Here is a 12756-nt window from a genome sequence, read left to right as displayed (position 1 = left end):
TTGAATAGTTTTTCATTATCGAAGCTATAGAAATTTTAAATGACAAATTAATTCATTATTTACTAATTTATTTTTATTATTTGTCAAAATTCTAAACAGATTAAAAAGCATAATTTTAAATATTTTGATTTTACCTTATTATTATGAAAAAATTAAACTAGCAATTTATTATTGTTGATTAGATTTTATAAGACATATAACTTTTTAAACACAAAATATTAATTATGAAATATAAATTGTTATTGATTCTAAAATTAGGTAAAAAAATTAAGTAAATGATATTTGATTTTATTATGTAAATTTAATAATGTAAATAAATTAATATTTTTTTTCTAAGTTAACAATTAAAATGAAAAATCAAACAAATTAACAAATGAAGATGGCTTAAATTTTTTTGGTGCTTACTTGGTTTAAAAATACAAATTTTATGATTAATTTAAATAAATTTTTAGTGAATTAAATAAAAATAAAAATTCATGTATCATTATTACTTGTTACTTGTAAATAATTTTAATGGTCAGTCTTCTTTTTATTTACTCTTCTTAATTTACACTTGATTCATTTTTTGAATAGATGGAATATTATTCCATTTTCTTATGTAAAGTTAAATTAATTTTATATGAATTGAATTGATTTTGTTGAATATAATTAAAATTAAAAGAAACATATTCTATTTTTATTATTTTCAAATTAATTATTTAGAAAGGTACTGAGAGTGGGGGAACAAACTTTCATGAACAAAAATGATGTAAGATTTTTAATACTAAACATTTAGACCTATGTCTGATAGATGTTAGAATGTTAAGATTCTACCTACAAGTTTATTGAAAAAAGATATTTTGACAAATGATTGATTTATTATTTTTGATTCCGATTTAAGTAGTATCAATAGAAATATCTATTAAAGCTAAATAAGATCATTAAAAATAAGTAAATACATAAAATGAGATATATTTTGCTTCAATAACTAGTATTATTCAGAAGAATTACGATGAAAGTTGCTTTCTTACATATCTTTCTTTTTCACCCTAAAAACTACAAAACAATAAAATTCAATTCATCATAAAATAATTAATTAATTTATAATTAAAAAAGTAAAAAAGAATTTTAAAAGAAATTTTTCAGAAAAGAAAAGGCAAATAAGTTAGTTATTAATCGATTGAAGATGTTCGCTAAAACTTTTAAGCAATTCAGTTGTTTCAACAAAAACAATTTCAGCACATTAGTTGTTGCTGAACATAATGGTGAAAAACTTAGCAAGAGCATGTATAAAATTTTGAATGCCGCCTCCAAGTTTAAGGAAGAGGTAGAAGAAAATAGAAATATTTAATAAGAAATTAAAACCAATTTAAAATAGCTTTTATGATATGCAAAGATAAAAAATTTGAGAAGCAATTGCTTTTAAATTTAAATTAAACTTATCAAGATGCTAAAATAAACATTGATTATTTAGATTATTCAAATATTAAATTGCTATTGGAGTATTAATAATATTTTTTATTCATAAAGACCCATTTACTCGTTACTGGAGAAAATGTGAGCAAAGTTGTTGAAAATATTAAGGCTACTGTTCCTAAGGAGGTTGTTAGCAAAATTATTGTTGCAGATTCTGCTCTCCTCAAGCACAAGTAACAAATCGATTGAATTATATTATCAAAGATAATAATTTATTTTTAAGCTAGCTCACTTATATTTATGTATTTAATATAGCTAAGCACAAGCTGTTTCTTAGGTTATTAGCAATTTGATTAACTAGAATAAATACAAATAAGTAGTTGTTGATTCTTCATCTAGTGGTAAGGATATCCTCCCTAGAGTTGCTGCTAAATTCAACACTTAACCTGCTACTGATGTTACTAATATTATTGTAATAAAATAAATATTCAATCATGCAAAATTAATAAAATTGTTTAATATAAAAGAGCAATGACACTTTCCAAAGACCCGTTTATGCAGGAAACGCTATCTCCACTATTAAGCTTACCAGTGCAACTAAATTTTTATCTTTCCGTGCAACCTCTTTTGATGCCATCAACTCTGAATAAGCAAACAACATTTCTGATGTTTAGAAGGTTGATGCTGATAGCTTGATTGCAAAGAAGGATAATTTAGTCAAACATATTAAAGATGAAATTGCTAAATCTGAAAGACCTGAATTAACTTCTGCTAGATTTGTAATTTAATAAATTCATTTCTTTAATGAAACATATTAATTAATAATATTTTTAGTTTTAAATTATTTTTTAAAGTTTAATAACAATTAAAAATAATTAAATTAAAGGTTGTTTCAGGAGGAAGAGGTCTTAAAAGCAAAGATAATTTCTCTATTCTTGAAAATTTAGCTGGTGTTTTAGGTGAAACCGCTATCGGTGCCTCTAGAGCAGCTGTTGGTAAATAAAAATTAATTCATTTTTTTTTGGGCATTAACTAAATTGATAATTATAATTAGATGCTGGTTATGCTCCAAATGATTTGCAAGTTGGTTAAACTGGTAAAGTTGTAGCTCCTGAATTATATATTGCAGTTGGTATTTCTGGTGCCATTTAACATCTTGCTGGTATGAAAGACTCCAAGGTTATTGTTGCTATCAACTAAGGTAATATATATTTTTAATATTTGTGTTAATCTTTAATATTTTAAAATTTAAAGACCCTGAAGCACCCATCTTTTAAATCTCTACCTATGGTTTGGTAGGAGATCTTTTTAAGATAGTCCCTGAATTGACCGAAAAAGTTAAGGCTGCTAAATAATGAACATCATAAATGATGAAGTTTATTAATTAAGGTAGACTGATAAATATTTGAAACTTTTCTCATATTAAAAGAAACATTTAATTGGATAATATTAGATTTAGAATTGTATTCTATATTAATGCAATTTATTGTGCATTTCTGTATGTATGAGATTAGATTCTTTTATCACAAAAAATTATGATTGCTTTAAATAATTCATAAATAAATTTAATCTAAATAATTTTAAAAGATTATTTTTAATGAACAATTTTAAATAAAAGTTAATTTTTAAAGTTGAAATCTAAAAAATATAAAAAACAATTAAATTAAATTCAATTAATTTTAAAAAATTACTTTTTTATCTAACTTATCAAGCAATAATTAAATAAATTTAAAAAAATAATTATTGTAATTATTTATTACTTACTCAATTATGGTTTTATTAAAAATCTAAAAGTTTTATATAATATTTTATAATATCCTCACAGTTTTAATAAAAATTGTTAAAAAAATTAACTAAATAAAAATTTAAAATGAATGCTTCAATTAATTATCTGAAAGAATAAATAAAATTTTTTAAAAAAATGATATTTTCTAGTTTTAAAATACTCATATCTATTGAATTGGTAATGAATCATAAATAATTACATATTTTAAATAGTTTGGAAAAGGATAATGAGATAATATTTTTGTTAATTATTAAAATTGAATTAAATTTAAATTTATTTTAAATACTTGAATTGTCCAAAAGAATAAATATAATTTTTAATTGAATGATATTTTCGAGTTTTAAAATATTTACATTTGTAAAAATAGAAAATGATTAAAAAATGTTTAACAATTTTTTTAAAGTTTATAATAAAATAATAATATAACTATATTGCTAAATATTAAAATTGAAATATGAATTAATTGATTTAATATACTTGAATTGATCAAATCAATATTTATAATTTTTAAGATAAACAATATTTTTTTTGTTTTAAAATACTCACATCAATTAAAATGGAAAATGGATAATAAATATTTACAAATTTTAAAGAGTTTAAAATATTATAATTAATTTTTTTTAAATTGCTTTTTTTTAATTAATTTTGTTAGAACTTTAGTTATTTATAGTGATTGAATAGATTTTCTAACTAAATTTTTATTTTTGAAATGAGTTTATAAATGCCTCTTCATCTCTAAGTTAAATTTTCTATCTCTTCTTACAGTTCGTGTTCTTGAGAAGCTCCATCCTTTTATATATAGGTGAATGAATGTATATTAATAAAATAAATTTTAATTTTAAGGTAGAAAAAATTAATTACTCTTTTCATCCTTCTAAGCTCTTTAATAGATTCATCTGATTTCTTTATTTCTTCATCTAATTTTTCTTTTATTGCCTTTTTAACATCTAGCTCATGCTTTAACTCTTCAGCATATTGCCTAAGAGCTGGATATTACTCTTATTCTCCACTGATAGCAGTTTTATATTGTTTTCTTAAATTGATTTCTTTATGCTATTAAATTTCTTTATACTTAGATCTCATTCTTACTAATTAGTCGTCATCCATCTTGTTACTAATTTCTTTTTCATAGGTTTCAATTTTTTCTTCTTTCTCAGCAAGCAATCTTGATAATTATTCTATTTCTTTCTTAATTTACTAATCAGTGTTAATCGAATTCTGCTCATATTCTATTTGTATTTACATAAAATTAATTAATACTATGCTCTATTCTTTTTGATATATTTCATTTCTATGTAAAACTATTGTTTCTAATAAAATACCTTCTTTTTAATGATTCCATATTTGATCCTATAAATCACTCAAAGTTTTACAAAGTTCTTGGTATTCATTTTCCTTTTAAATATACAGTATCTCTAATTTTCTAGCGTTTTCCTATGTTTATTATAAATATCATTTTATTAAAAATCTAATCCTACTAAGCATAATCTTTATATTTGAATTATATTATTCTATTATTTAAATTACATCGCATTCTTAAATTAAATCTTCAAAAGGTTCTTTTTTTAATCATAAAAATATGTCTCAGATTACTTATTATAATTTGAATAACTATTTAAAATAAGATACCTTTCTCTTCTTGTTGCTCTTATGATTGAGAGCTTACATCTACATCTATTTCTTATTCCATTTACAACTTGTAGAATTTCTTAAAATTTAATATCTAAAATATTCTTAGATTTATATACAAAGTAATTTATTTAATAGCTTATTTTGCCTATTAATTAAAAAATATTTATGAATAAATTAACTATACCTATTTAATTACTATTCGCAATTTCAACTCATTTTATAATTATGTTTCTACCTGCTAAATTAAATAAATCTTATAACTAATAAACAAAACAAAAATCAATATACAACTAAAGAATTAATTTAAATTATAAAATTTTAACTAAAATATTTTATTAAAATATATAATTAACAATTCTTTTATTATTTATATTAACTCAAAAAGTATTAAACTTACCATACTGATACCATAAAAATACTTTTTATCCCAATATGTTATTTTTTAATTAATATATATTATTTCATTTTATGATTTCTGAATATTTAATGAATGGTTTTTAATTTCAAACATTAAAAATTAAAAATAATCTGATTAATTAAAATATTTTAAAAACATCAAATTTATCATATTAATACCAGAAAAAGAGTTTTTATTTAAAAGATATAAACCATTCTGTTCAAATTGATAAATATTATTTTGTTTTATGATTTTTAAATGATAAGAATAAATATTTTTTAATGAATTTGAAACATTTTAAATAGAAAAAATATCTCTAATATTTTTAATTTTTATCCCCTTTTAAATATACTAATGTCTTAAAACATTTAATTTTAAAAGATATATTAATGTGTGTTAATTATAAAGAATTTCATAGATAAAAAATATTAATTTAAATATGTTACAACTTTTAGTGAATAAAGATTTTAATAGAAAAAATGTTGAATGTTAAATTTTAGAAAATATTCTTTTAAATTTTGATGAAACGAAAAATAATTTTTGAATTCATGAAAAAATTATTTGTTTTAATTAAGACAATCTAAGGATATCTCATTAAATGTTATATTCGGAGAAATGATATTATTTACTAAAAATTGTAAAAAAATAAATTTTTAAACTGAAATAAATTTTTGTATAAAAAAACGAAATAAATTAACTAAACACTTTACTCAGTTAAATTTTAATTGTATAAACAAGAGCTTATTATTAAAAAAAAACTATTTATTTGAATGAAAATAGTAAGAATAAAAATTATTTTTTTCAGATAAAACATAATAAATAATGCATACAATAAATCTTAATCTAAAAAAATAAAATAAAAACAAATAGAAATATATTTGGAAAATGTGGAATTTTTACAAATAATAAACTACTTTTCCTTTTTCTTTTAGCAAATTGAAAAAATAAAATTTTTACTTATTGAAGAAAGGTTTTTAGAAAGAAAGAAATGATAATAAAAAGCTTCAAATCTATCTAATGAAAATTAATAAGAATATGAATATGTAAGTGTGTGAATGTGAAAATATGACCAGCTTCACTATTACTCACTAAAGTAATATAAAAATGCAATATAAATTTTTTTCAATGATAAAATTTAGATTTAATTAAGAATACACTTTTTTAAAGTTTTTTTTAATAATTTCAAACCAGTATATCTCTTTCCCAAACAAATAAAATTTTGATTTTGAGGATTTATTATTTTTATTATTTTCTCCTCAATTATCATACAAATACTGCAAATTTCTTTGAAAATTGTATCGAAAAAATTCATAGCAATAATTCGATTTAAAATCTTCAATATATTTCTTTAGCTTTTAGTTAGCCTCTATATTGATTAATTTATAATGTCCTCCAATTATTTTAAAGTGCTAAGTATTTTCTTAAAAACTTTAATCTTATTGATGACTATTTTCAACATATATCATTTTGAGATAAAGCGCTATCTCTTTAAAAAATACTTGTTAAAGGATTTTTTTTTGTTATTTTTAATTAAAGATACAAATTGATTAAGACATTTTTTTTTTTTGCTATCTATTTTGAATAAGCAAAGCAAGTATAAGAGGCTATTTTAATTATTATTATTATAATTATTATTATTAACTAGCTGCTGGCGAAATGATTATTATAGAGGTGCGAATGAATTTAATTATTTATGGATTAATGTGGTGCTATTATATATTTTCTCATTCATTCTTCTTTTTTAATTAATGAATATAAGTAAGTATTAGTATTTGATTAAATCAGAGTGATTATTTAATTATATATTTATATGTACTCTCATACATAAACAATATAAAGTGCATTATTATTAATTAATATATTTAGGGTAGCTTTTGAAGAGCAGTCTCAAATACCATCATCGTTAGCATTCATACTACCAACTTGGATATCTTACTCGTTGAAATAGTAATTGGAGGTTCCCATTTACTAGTCATATTAAATTGGGTCATTGTCAGTGTATTGAGTTGATTTAATATCTATATTGCTAGGAGTGGTATATTCTTTTTCAAAGTTAAAGTCTTTATTTGGTTGCATGTAAATTTTTACAACATTATTTCCTTAATCTAAAACTCCATTAAGGAATGTGCATTATTAAGCAATTTCGCTAACTCCCATCATTAAATCACTGTGACTTAAAGAAGTTTGTAAAAAATTGTGAATCTTAGAGTTATTCATTTCTTAAGATTAGCTTTATTAAAGTAAAGTAATAGATTCGTGAATGCTCTAGGAAGACCCAATCCATTTTTTATCAAGTTTCATTTCAATTACGAGTCTTTAGCTTTTTTTCACTATTTTAAATAAAATATTTTAATAAGATGATCTCTTTTTGCGTTTTAGCGTTTTATTTTTTCAATTTCATACAAATATAAACTGTATTATTTTTTTTATCTTTCATATTTTATAGATATTCCAAACATGATAATATTAAAAGATAATTTAAAATTTATTTACATTTCTTGCTCACCATTTACAAAGGACCTACTTCATTACTTATTTATAAAGTTTCAACATTTTCTTATGGCTTTCTTTTCTAATTAACGTTATTCATTTTACAAATTTCTTTAGTTGACTTATTAGTTAATTGGTTGGTTGGTTTGTTTGTTTGTTTTTTTGATTATATTTCTTTTAAAGAAACCTTGTTGTTTTTATAGCAAATTTTATAATTATATTCGATACAAAAAATTTCTTTTCCCTTTTATCAATTTGATCAATCAATCAATCAATCAATCAAGCATGCATGCATATTTAATAGAATTTAAAAAATAATTCAATAATCTATATTTTTAATAGCATGTCTGATTTCCTCCACAAAATGCTAATTAATTCAATCATTAAGTATATTTTACTAATTTCCATGATAAAAAATCTGATAAACTAAATTTGCTGAAAAATAAATAAATAGCTAATCATATTTATTTTGTAAATTCATTATATAAAAATTAACAATTAATTAAAATATGTTTTTCTTTGTATAAAAATATTCTCTACTATCAAAATATTAATTAAATATTCAGTTTTGTTAGATTCAAAATATTCTAAAAAATAAAAAAAGGCTAGACTAAGCAAGCAGCAAATGAATTAAGTTTAAGCTTCATTTTATAAAGTGAAGGAATTCAAATAATATTAAAAAAATGATTTCTAATTTAATTATTGTTAAATAAATAAACTCTAATAACAACTCTCATTAATTTCATTAGAAAGTAAATATAAACTGTTAAAATGTAAATTTTGTAGCAAAGTGGTTAATTTAATTAAATATTATTTTTTAGAAAAAATAAATAAATAACAATCTACAAATTTAGAATGTAAAAATCTAATAAACTTATTTTAATTTATATTTCAATTAAATTACATATTTATTATTTTATTGATTATAATTCTACCTCACCTTTTTTTTTCTCTAAAATTTATGTTCACAAGAGATTAAATTTTAAATATTTATGAAATAATTTTATTAGTTATAAATAACTTTAGAGAGTAAAGTAAAAATTAAGGAACAATAAATAGAGAAGAGTTTTTTTCTTTTCTTTTTATATTTATAATTTTTATGCTAATTCAAAAAATCAACAAATTTATAATTAGTATAAAATTTTTATTTAAATTTAATAATTATTTAGCCAATTAATTCAATATAGATTTAAGTTTGTAAGAGCACACTCATGTAAATAAGCAAATATAATAAAAATATTATTTTATTTTAAATAAATTTATTTTTTATAAATATACAACTTTAGTAATATGAACATAAATATTGTGAATATAATTAATTTTGCAATTTGATTTTGGTGTAGTTTTTTTATATAATATTAAGTATGTTAATCATACAGTTAACAAAACAAAAATCTACTTATTGTATATAATCAAGAAAGAGTATACATTTTTTATTAATTTTTCAAAAATCTATTGGTCTTCATTCTTATTATTATTCGTTTTCTTCTTATCCTTCATTTTCTTATTAATTACCTTCTTCACCATTTTCTTCACCTTCCTCTTAGCCATTTTCATGTCCTTATCCGTTTTGGTGTTCTTGATTTTAATGGTGTTATTATTCCCCTTCTTACTACTATTCTTCTTCTTATTATTACTATTGTTGTTAATTGAAGTTACCAGATGCTTCTTATTCTTCTCTGCTTTATTCTTCTTATTCTCTACCTTAATTTTAATTAGTTTTCTTTCTCTTTTCAGAAGGTGAGTCAAGTTCATTAAATTCTTCTTCATTAACAGGGTTCTTAGCAAGATTTTCATGGAAACTGGCTTCAGCAGTTTCAATCATTTCAAGTTTCTTCTTTTCCCACTTTTCTTTTTGGCTACCCATATCTTTTTAAACTTATCTTTTAGCTAATTCCTATTACTTTTTGATTGTTTCCAAGTTCTTTTCCTTTCTGTATTCTCTTTCGAACATCTATCATTTATTTATATTATTTTTTAATTATTTAAACTTTTAATTCAAAACTATTTACTTCGTTAATAATATCTTTTTCCTTGGGTTACATTGTGTAAAGAGAATCACATAATTCAAGAATAGTAACAGTACCTATTTTTTTAACAATAAAAATTAATACTTACAACAATAAAAAATTTATCTGATTGTTTACCATCTTAATCACCAATAGCACAGAGCTTACCAGAATTATGGTAGGCACCACCAGTTTAGTTAATTTTAATGCATGTTAAAGGTGAGTCACTAACTTTGTGAGAGAAAGCGATTTCGTTTTGTCTGTAGTAGTAATCCCAGACATCCATCCAACCATCCTATTAATTAATTTTCATTATTAATTTGAATAAAAACATTCAATAAAACTAATTACTCTCCTAACTAAGAAGAAGGCACCTGATCTAGTGGGAGACCAGCAACCATCAGAAAGGTAAGAACCATGATATTTGGTTCTGATGATAGGAGTTTTAAGATCTTCAACCCATATTTTACAAGACCAGTCACCAACTGATAAGAAATATTTAGGATTTTAGTTAGATCTATTAATACTGTAAACAGGACCTAAATGTCTGCCTTGATCTAATCCATATCTAGTTGTGATTTCAACAGGCTTTTTAAGTTTCTTGTTTGCAGTTAAAATTGAACCTGATTCTGTACCAATCAAAAATTTACTAGGCTGTTCATAATTTAAAAATTAATATTAATAAAATATTTTTTTATATAATTCAATGAGATAATTTTTAACTCTATTCTTTCATTCATTAATTTAATAAAATTATTTATTTTTATAACTCTTATTTCTTTTTTTCTTTCTTTCCTTTAATAATTTATTTATTTAATTATTTAATTACACCAGCTTCGACGTTGTATTCAAGAGCAGTACCACCAATGATTTCTTCATTTTCACCTAAACCTTCAATAATATTTAGCTTTTCAACAGGACCAGCTTCGAATTTTCTAGTATCCCACCACATAACTTTACCATCAGTACTTGTTGTAACACATTCACTACCTGTTTTGCTCATCAACCAATGGAAATGGGTGACAGGTTCATAATGGGAGTTTTCGACTGGAGAAATCATAATAGGGTTTTCACCTTTTCTTCCATCCCAAACAGCTATTTAAAATAAAATAATTTAATTATAAAAACTTGAATACATTAAAATTAAAAATATTTTTAAGAGAATGTCAATTAATATTTTGTAAAAAAATAATTAAAAATTCAAAAAAAAATTGATTATTATTTTTAAATTAAGAAGCGTTTCAAAATTTAAAAGGATTTGCGCTCAAAAAAATTTATATTAAACTAAGATTTGTGTAAAAATAAATAATGCTTAAATAAATAATTACCAAGAAGACCGTTGTAGCAACCACCACCAATTTGATCAGGTATTTTTTAATTGTATGAAATATTTGTTACAGCTGAAGGAGACATTAATTTAATTTCAGGGGAATTAGGGTTCAACAAATCCCAAACGTAAGCTTAAGTGGGCATTTTTTCAGGCATCTATTAGAAACGCATAATAGCATAAGAAACAGCTACCTTAGTAGGTCCTAATTTTAAAATAAAAACAATTTAAATCTAAAAAAAAGCATTATATGTTAATTTAAAATGTCTTAATTTTAGATTCAGTATAAAATTTGGCTTGTGTTTATGCTTTATGAATCTAAACAATCAAATAAACTTTTATTCATATTATGTTAATGTTAAATTACCTTCAGGATGCCATGAAATTTCAGAAACAGATCTTTTACAAATTTCTTTTTCATCCTTGAAAAGCATGAGGGTCTTTGAAGAGAGATTCTCAACAACGTGTTCAGATGTTTCACCTTCAAAATATTCCTCTAAGAGGTCGATTTAATTATTTTAATAAATGCACTTTTCAACTCCTTCCTTTAAATCTTTAACAGCTTGAGGGAAACTGGTATCCTTTTCAATTCTTTTTTTAAATCTACCAGTTTCTTAAGCTTCATTAGGATCAACATTTCCGGGCCAACCTAAAATAAAAAAAAGTAAATTTAATATAAAATTAAAATCAGTTTTTTTTAATCTAATTTTTTAAATTCTATTTTATTTAGTTCAAAATCTATTTTATGATTGGTTTATTGTTTTAGTTAGATGCTTGTTTTATTTTTTATAAATAAATAATAATTCCCAATTACCTCCTTCTTTGTGACTCATACCACGATCACCAGTTTTAACTCTTTCTGTATTTACCTAATATTTAAAATATTTTTTTACTTAAAGACTCAATTTTGTTGTTTCTTCTAAAACTATTAGTATTTTAGGCCATTTAAAAAAAACTTACTGAATGCTCTGAGAGTTCTGCTATGTTATCTAAGTCAATAAAGTTTGGATTACGCTAAACATATTGATTGATATTGACAACTTAATTTTAAATGCCACCATATCTGGTCTCGGTGTCCTAAAAGTTAATAGGATTGTTGAATTCCTTTCTTTTCTTTGAATATGTGAAATACTCAGCCATATATTTTATTTAAGTGATTATAAATAGATAACTTTTTTATTAAGAAAATATATAAGAAATTAATTATATAATTAATTAATTATTTAATTGATTGATTGTTAGTTTCTTTTTTCTTTTTCTATTTATTATTTATTTATTGTATTAATCGTATCTAAGTTATCTATTAATATTTATTTGATTTTAAAAATCATATTTTTCATCAATAAATATTGCAATAAATTAAATTGTCAATTGCGAAATCTCAAATTTTAAATTAATACATAATAAATACCAAAAACAAATAAACTTCTTCCAAAAATTGTATATTTTTTGAATATGTCAATCAATCAATAAACATCCTCTCTAAAGTACAATTAATAGTAAATATCATCAAACAAATCGTATTATTATTAATTAAATGATTAAATATATATATCTCAATTATTAAAAAAACTAATATTAAATAAATAAGTTATAATTTTATGTTAAACTCTAGCATAAATTAGCTATTTTAAAAATTTTTCGAAGATTAAATTTATTTTAAATGTGAAAAGTAAACAAAAAATTAAATTAAAAAGTGGGAAAATATTTAGTAAATTAA

General features: G+C 21.5%; 4 protein-coding genes across 4 annotated transcripts; 1 reads left to right on the top strand and 3 right to left on the bottom strand. All coding sequences in view use genetic code 6, as the record gives it.

Moving 5' to 3' along the window:
• Nucleotides 1-1165: 1165 nt before the first annotated feature.
• Nucleotides 1166-2753, top strand: TTHERM_00079270 (electron transfer flavoprotein, alpha subunit; the record flags this gene model as incomplete). The annotated part of the gene is made up of 7 exons (XM_001015768.3): nucleotides 1166-1306; nucleotides 1510-1628; nucleotides 1711-1867; nucleotides 1923-2174; nucleotides 2282-2390; nucleotides 2450-2596; nucleotides 2650-2753. 7 exons carry the CDS (start codon nucleotides 1166-1168, stop codon nucleotides 2751-2753), a joined length of 1029 nt encoding a protein of 342 aa, XP_001015768.1.
• A 1157-nt stretch (nucleotides 2754-3910) lies between these two features.
• On the bottom strand, nucleotides 3911-4871 carry TTHERM_00079260 (hypothetical protein; the record flags this gene model as incomplete). Its single annotated transcript, XM_001015767.3, has 5 exons — nucleotides 3911-3970; nucleotides 4043-4410; nucleotides 4504-4615; nucleotides 4709-4740; nucleotides 4811-4871. 5 exons carry the CDS (start codon nucleotides 4869-4871, stop codon nucleotides 3911-3913), a joined length of 633 nt encoding a protein of 210 aa, XP_001015767.2.
• A 2226-nt stretch (nucleotides 4872-7097) lies between these two features.
• TTHERM_00079240 (hypothetical protein) lies at nucleotides 7098-7800 on the bottom strand (the record flags this gene model as incomplete). Its single annotated transcript, XM_001015765.1, has 2 exons — nucleotides 7098-7540; nucleotides 7704-7800. 2 exons carry the CDS (start codon nucleotides 7798-7800, stop codon nucleotides 7098-7100), a joined length of 540 nt encoding a protein of 179 aa, XP_001015765.1.
• A 1362-nt stretch (nucleotides 7801-9162) lies between these two features.
• TTHERM_00079230 (flagellar outer dynein arm intermediate protein, putative) lies at nucleotides 9163-12323 on the bottom strand (the record flags this gene model as incomplete). The annotated part of the gene is made up of 9 exons (XM_001015764.2): nucleotides 11997-12323; nucleotides 11851-11905; nucleotides 11404-11685; nucleotides 11038-11241; nucleotides 10539-10804; nucleotides 10061-10363; nucleotides 9848-10004; nucleotides 9713-9786; nucleotides 9163-9654 (listed from the first exon to the last, which is right to left on the bottom strand). Exons 1-9 carry the CDS (start codon nucleotides 12174-12176, stop codon nucleotides 9163-9165), a joined length of 2013 nt encoding a protein of 670 aa, XP_001015764.1. The 5' UTR covers nucleotides 12177-12323.
• Nucleotides 12324-12756: the final 433 nt, after the last annotated feature.

The sequence above is a fragment of the Tetrahymena thermophila genome (assembly GCF_000189635.1).
Source record: "Tetrahymena thermophila SB210 genomic scaffold scf_8254650, whole genome shotgun sequence".
Lineage (NCBI taxonomy): Eukaryota > Ciliophora > Oligohymenophorea > Hymenostomatida > Tetrahymenidae > Tetrahymena > Tetrahymena thermophila.
Note: the sequence above shows the minus strand (reverse complement) of the source record. Positions and strands in the feature narration are given on the sequence as shown.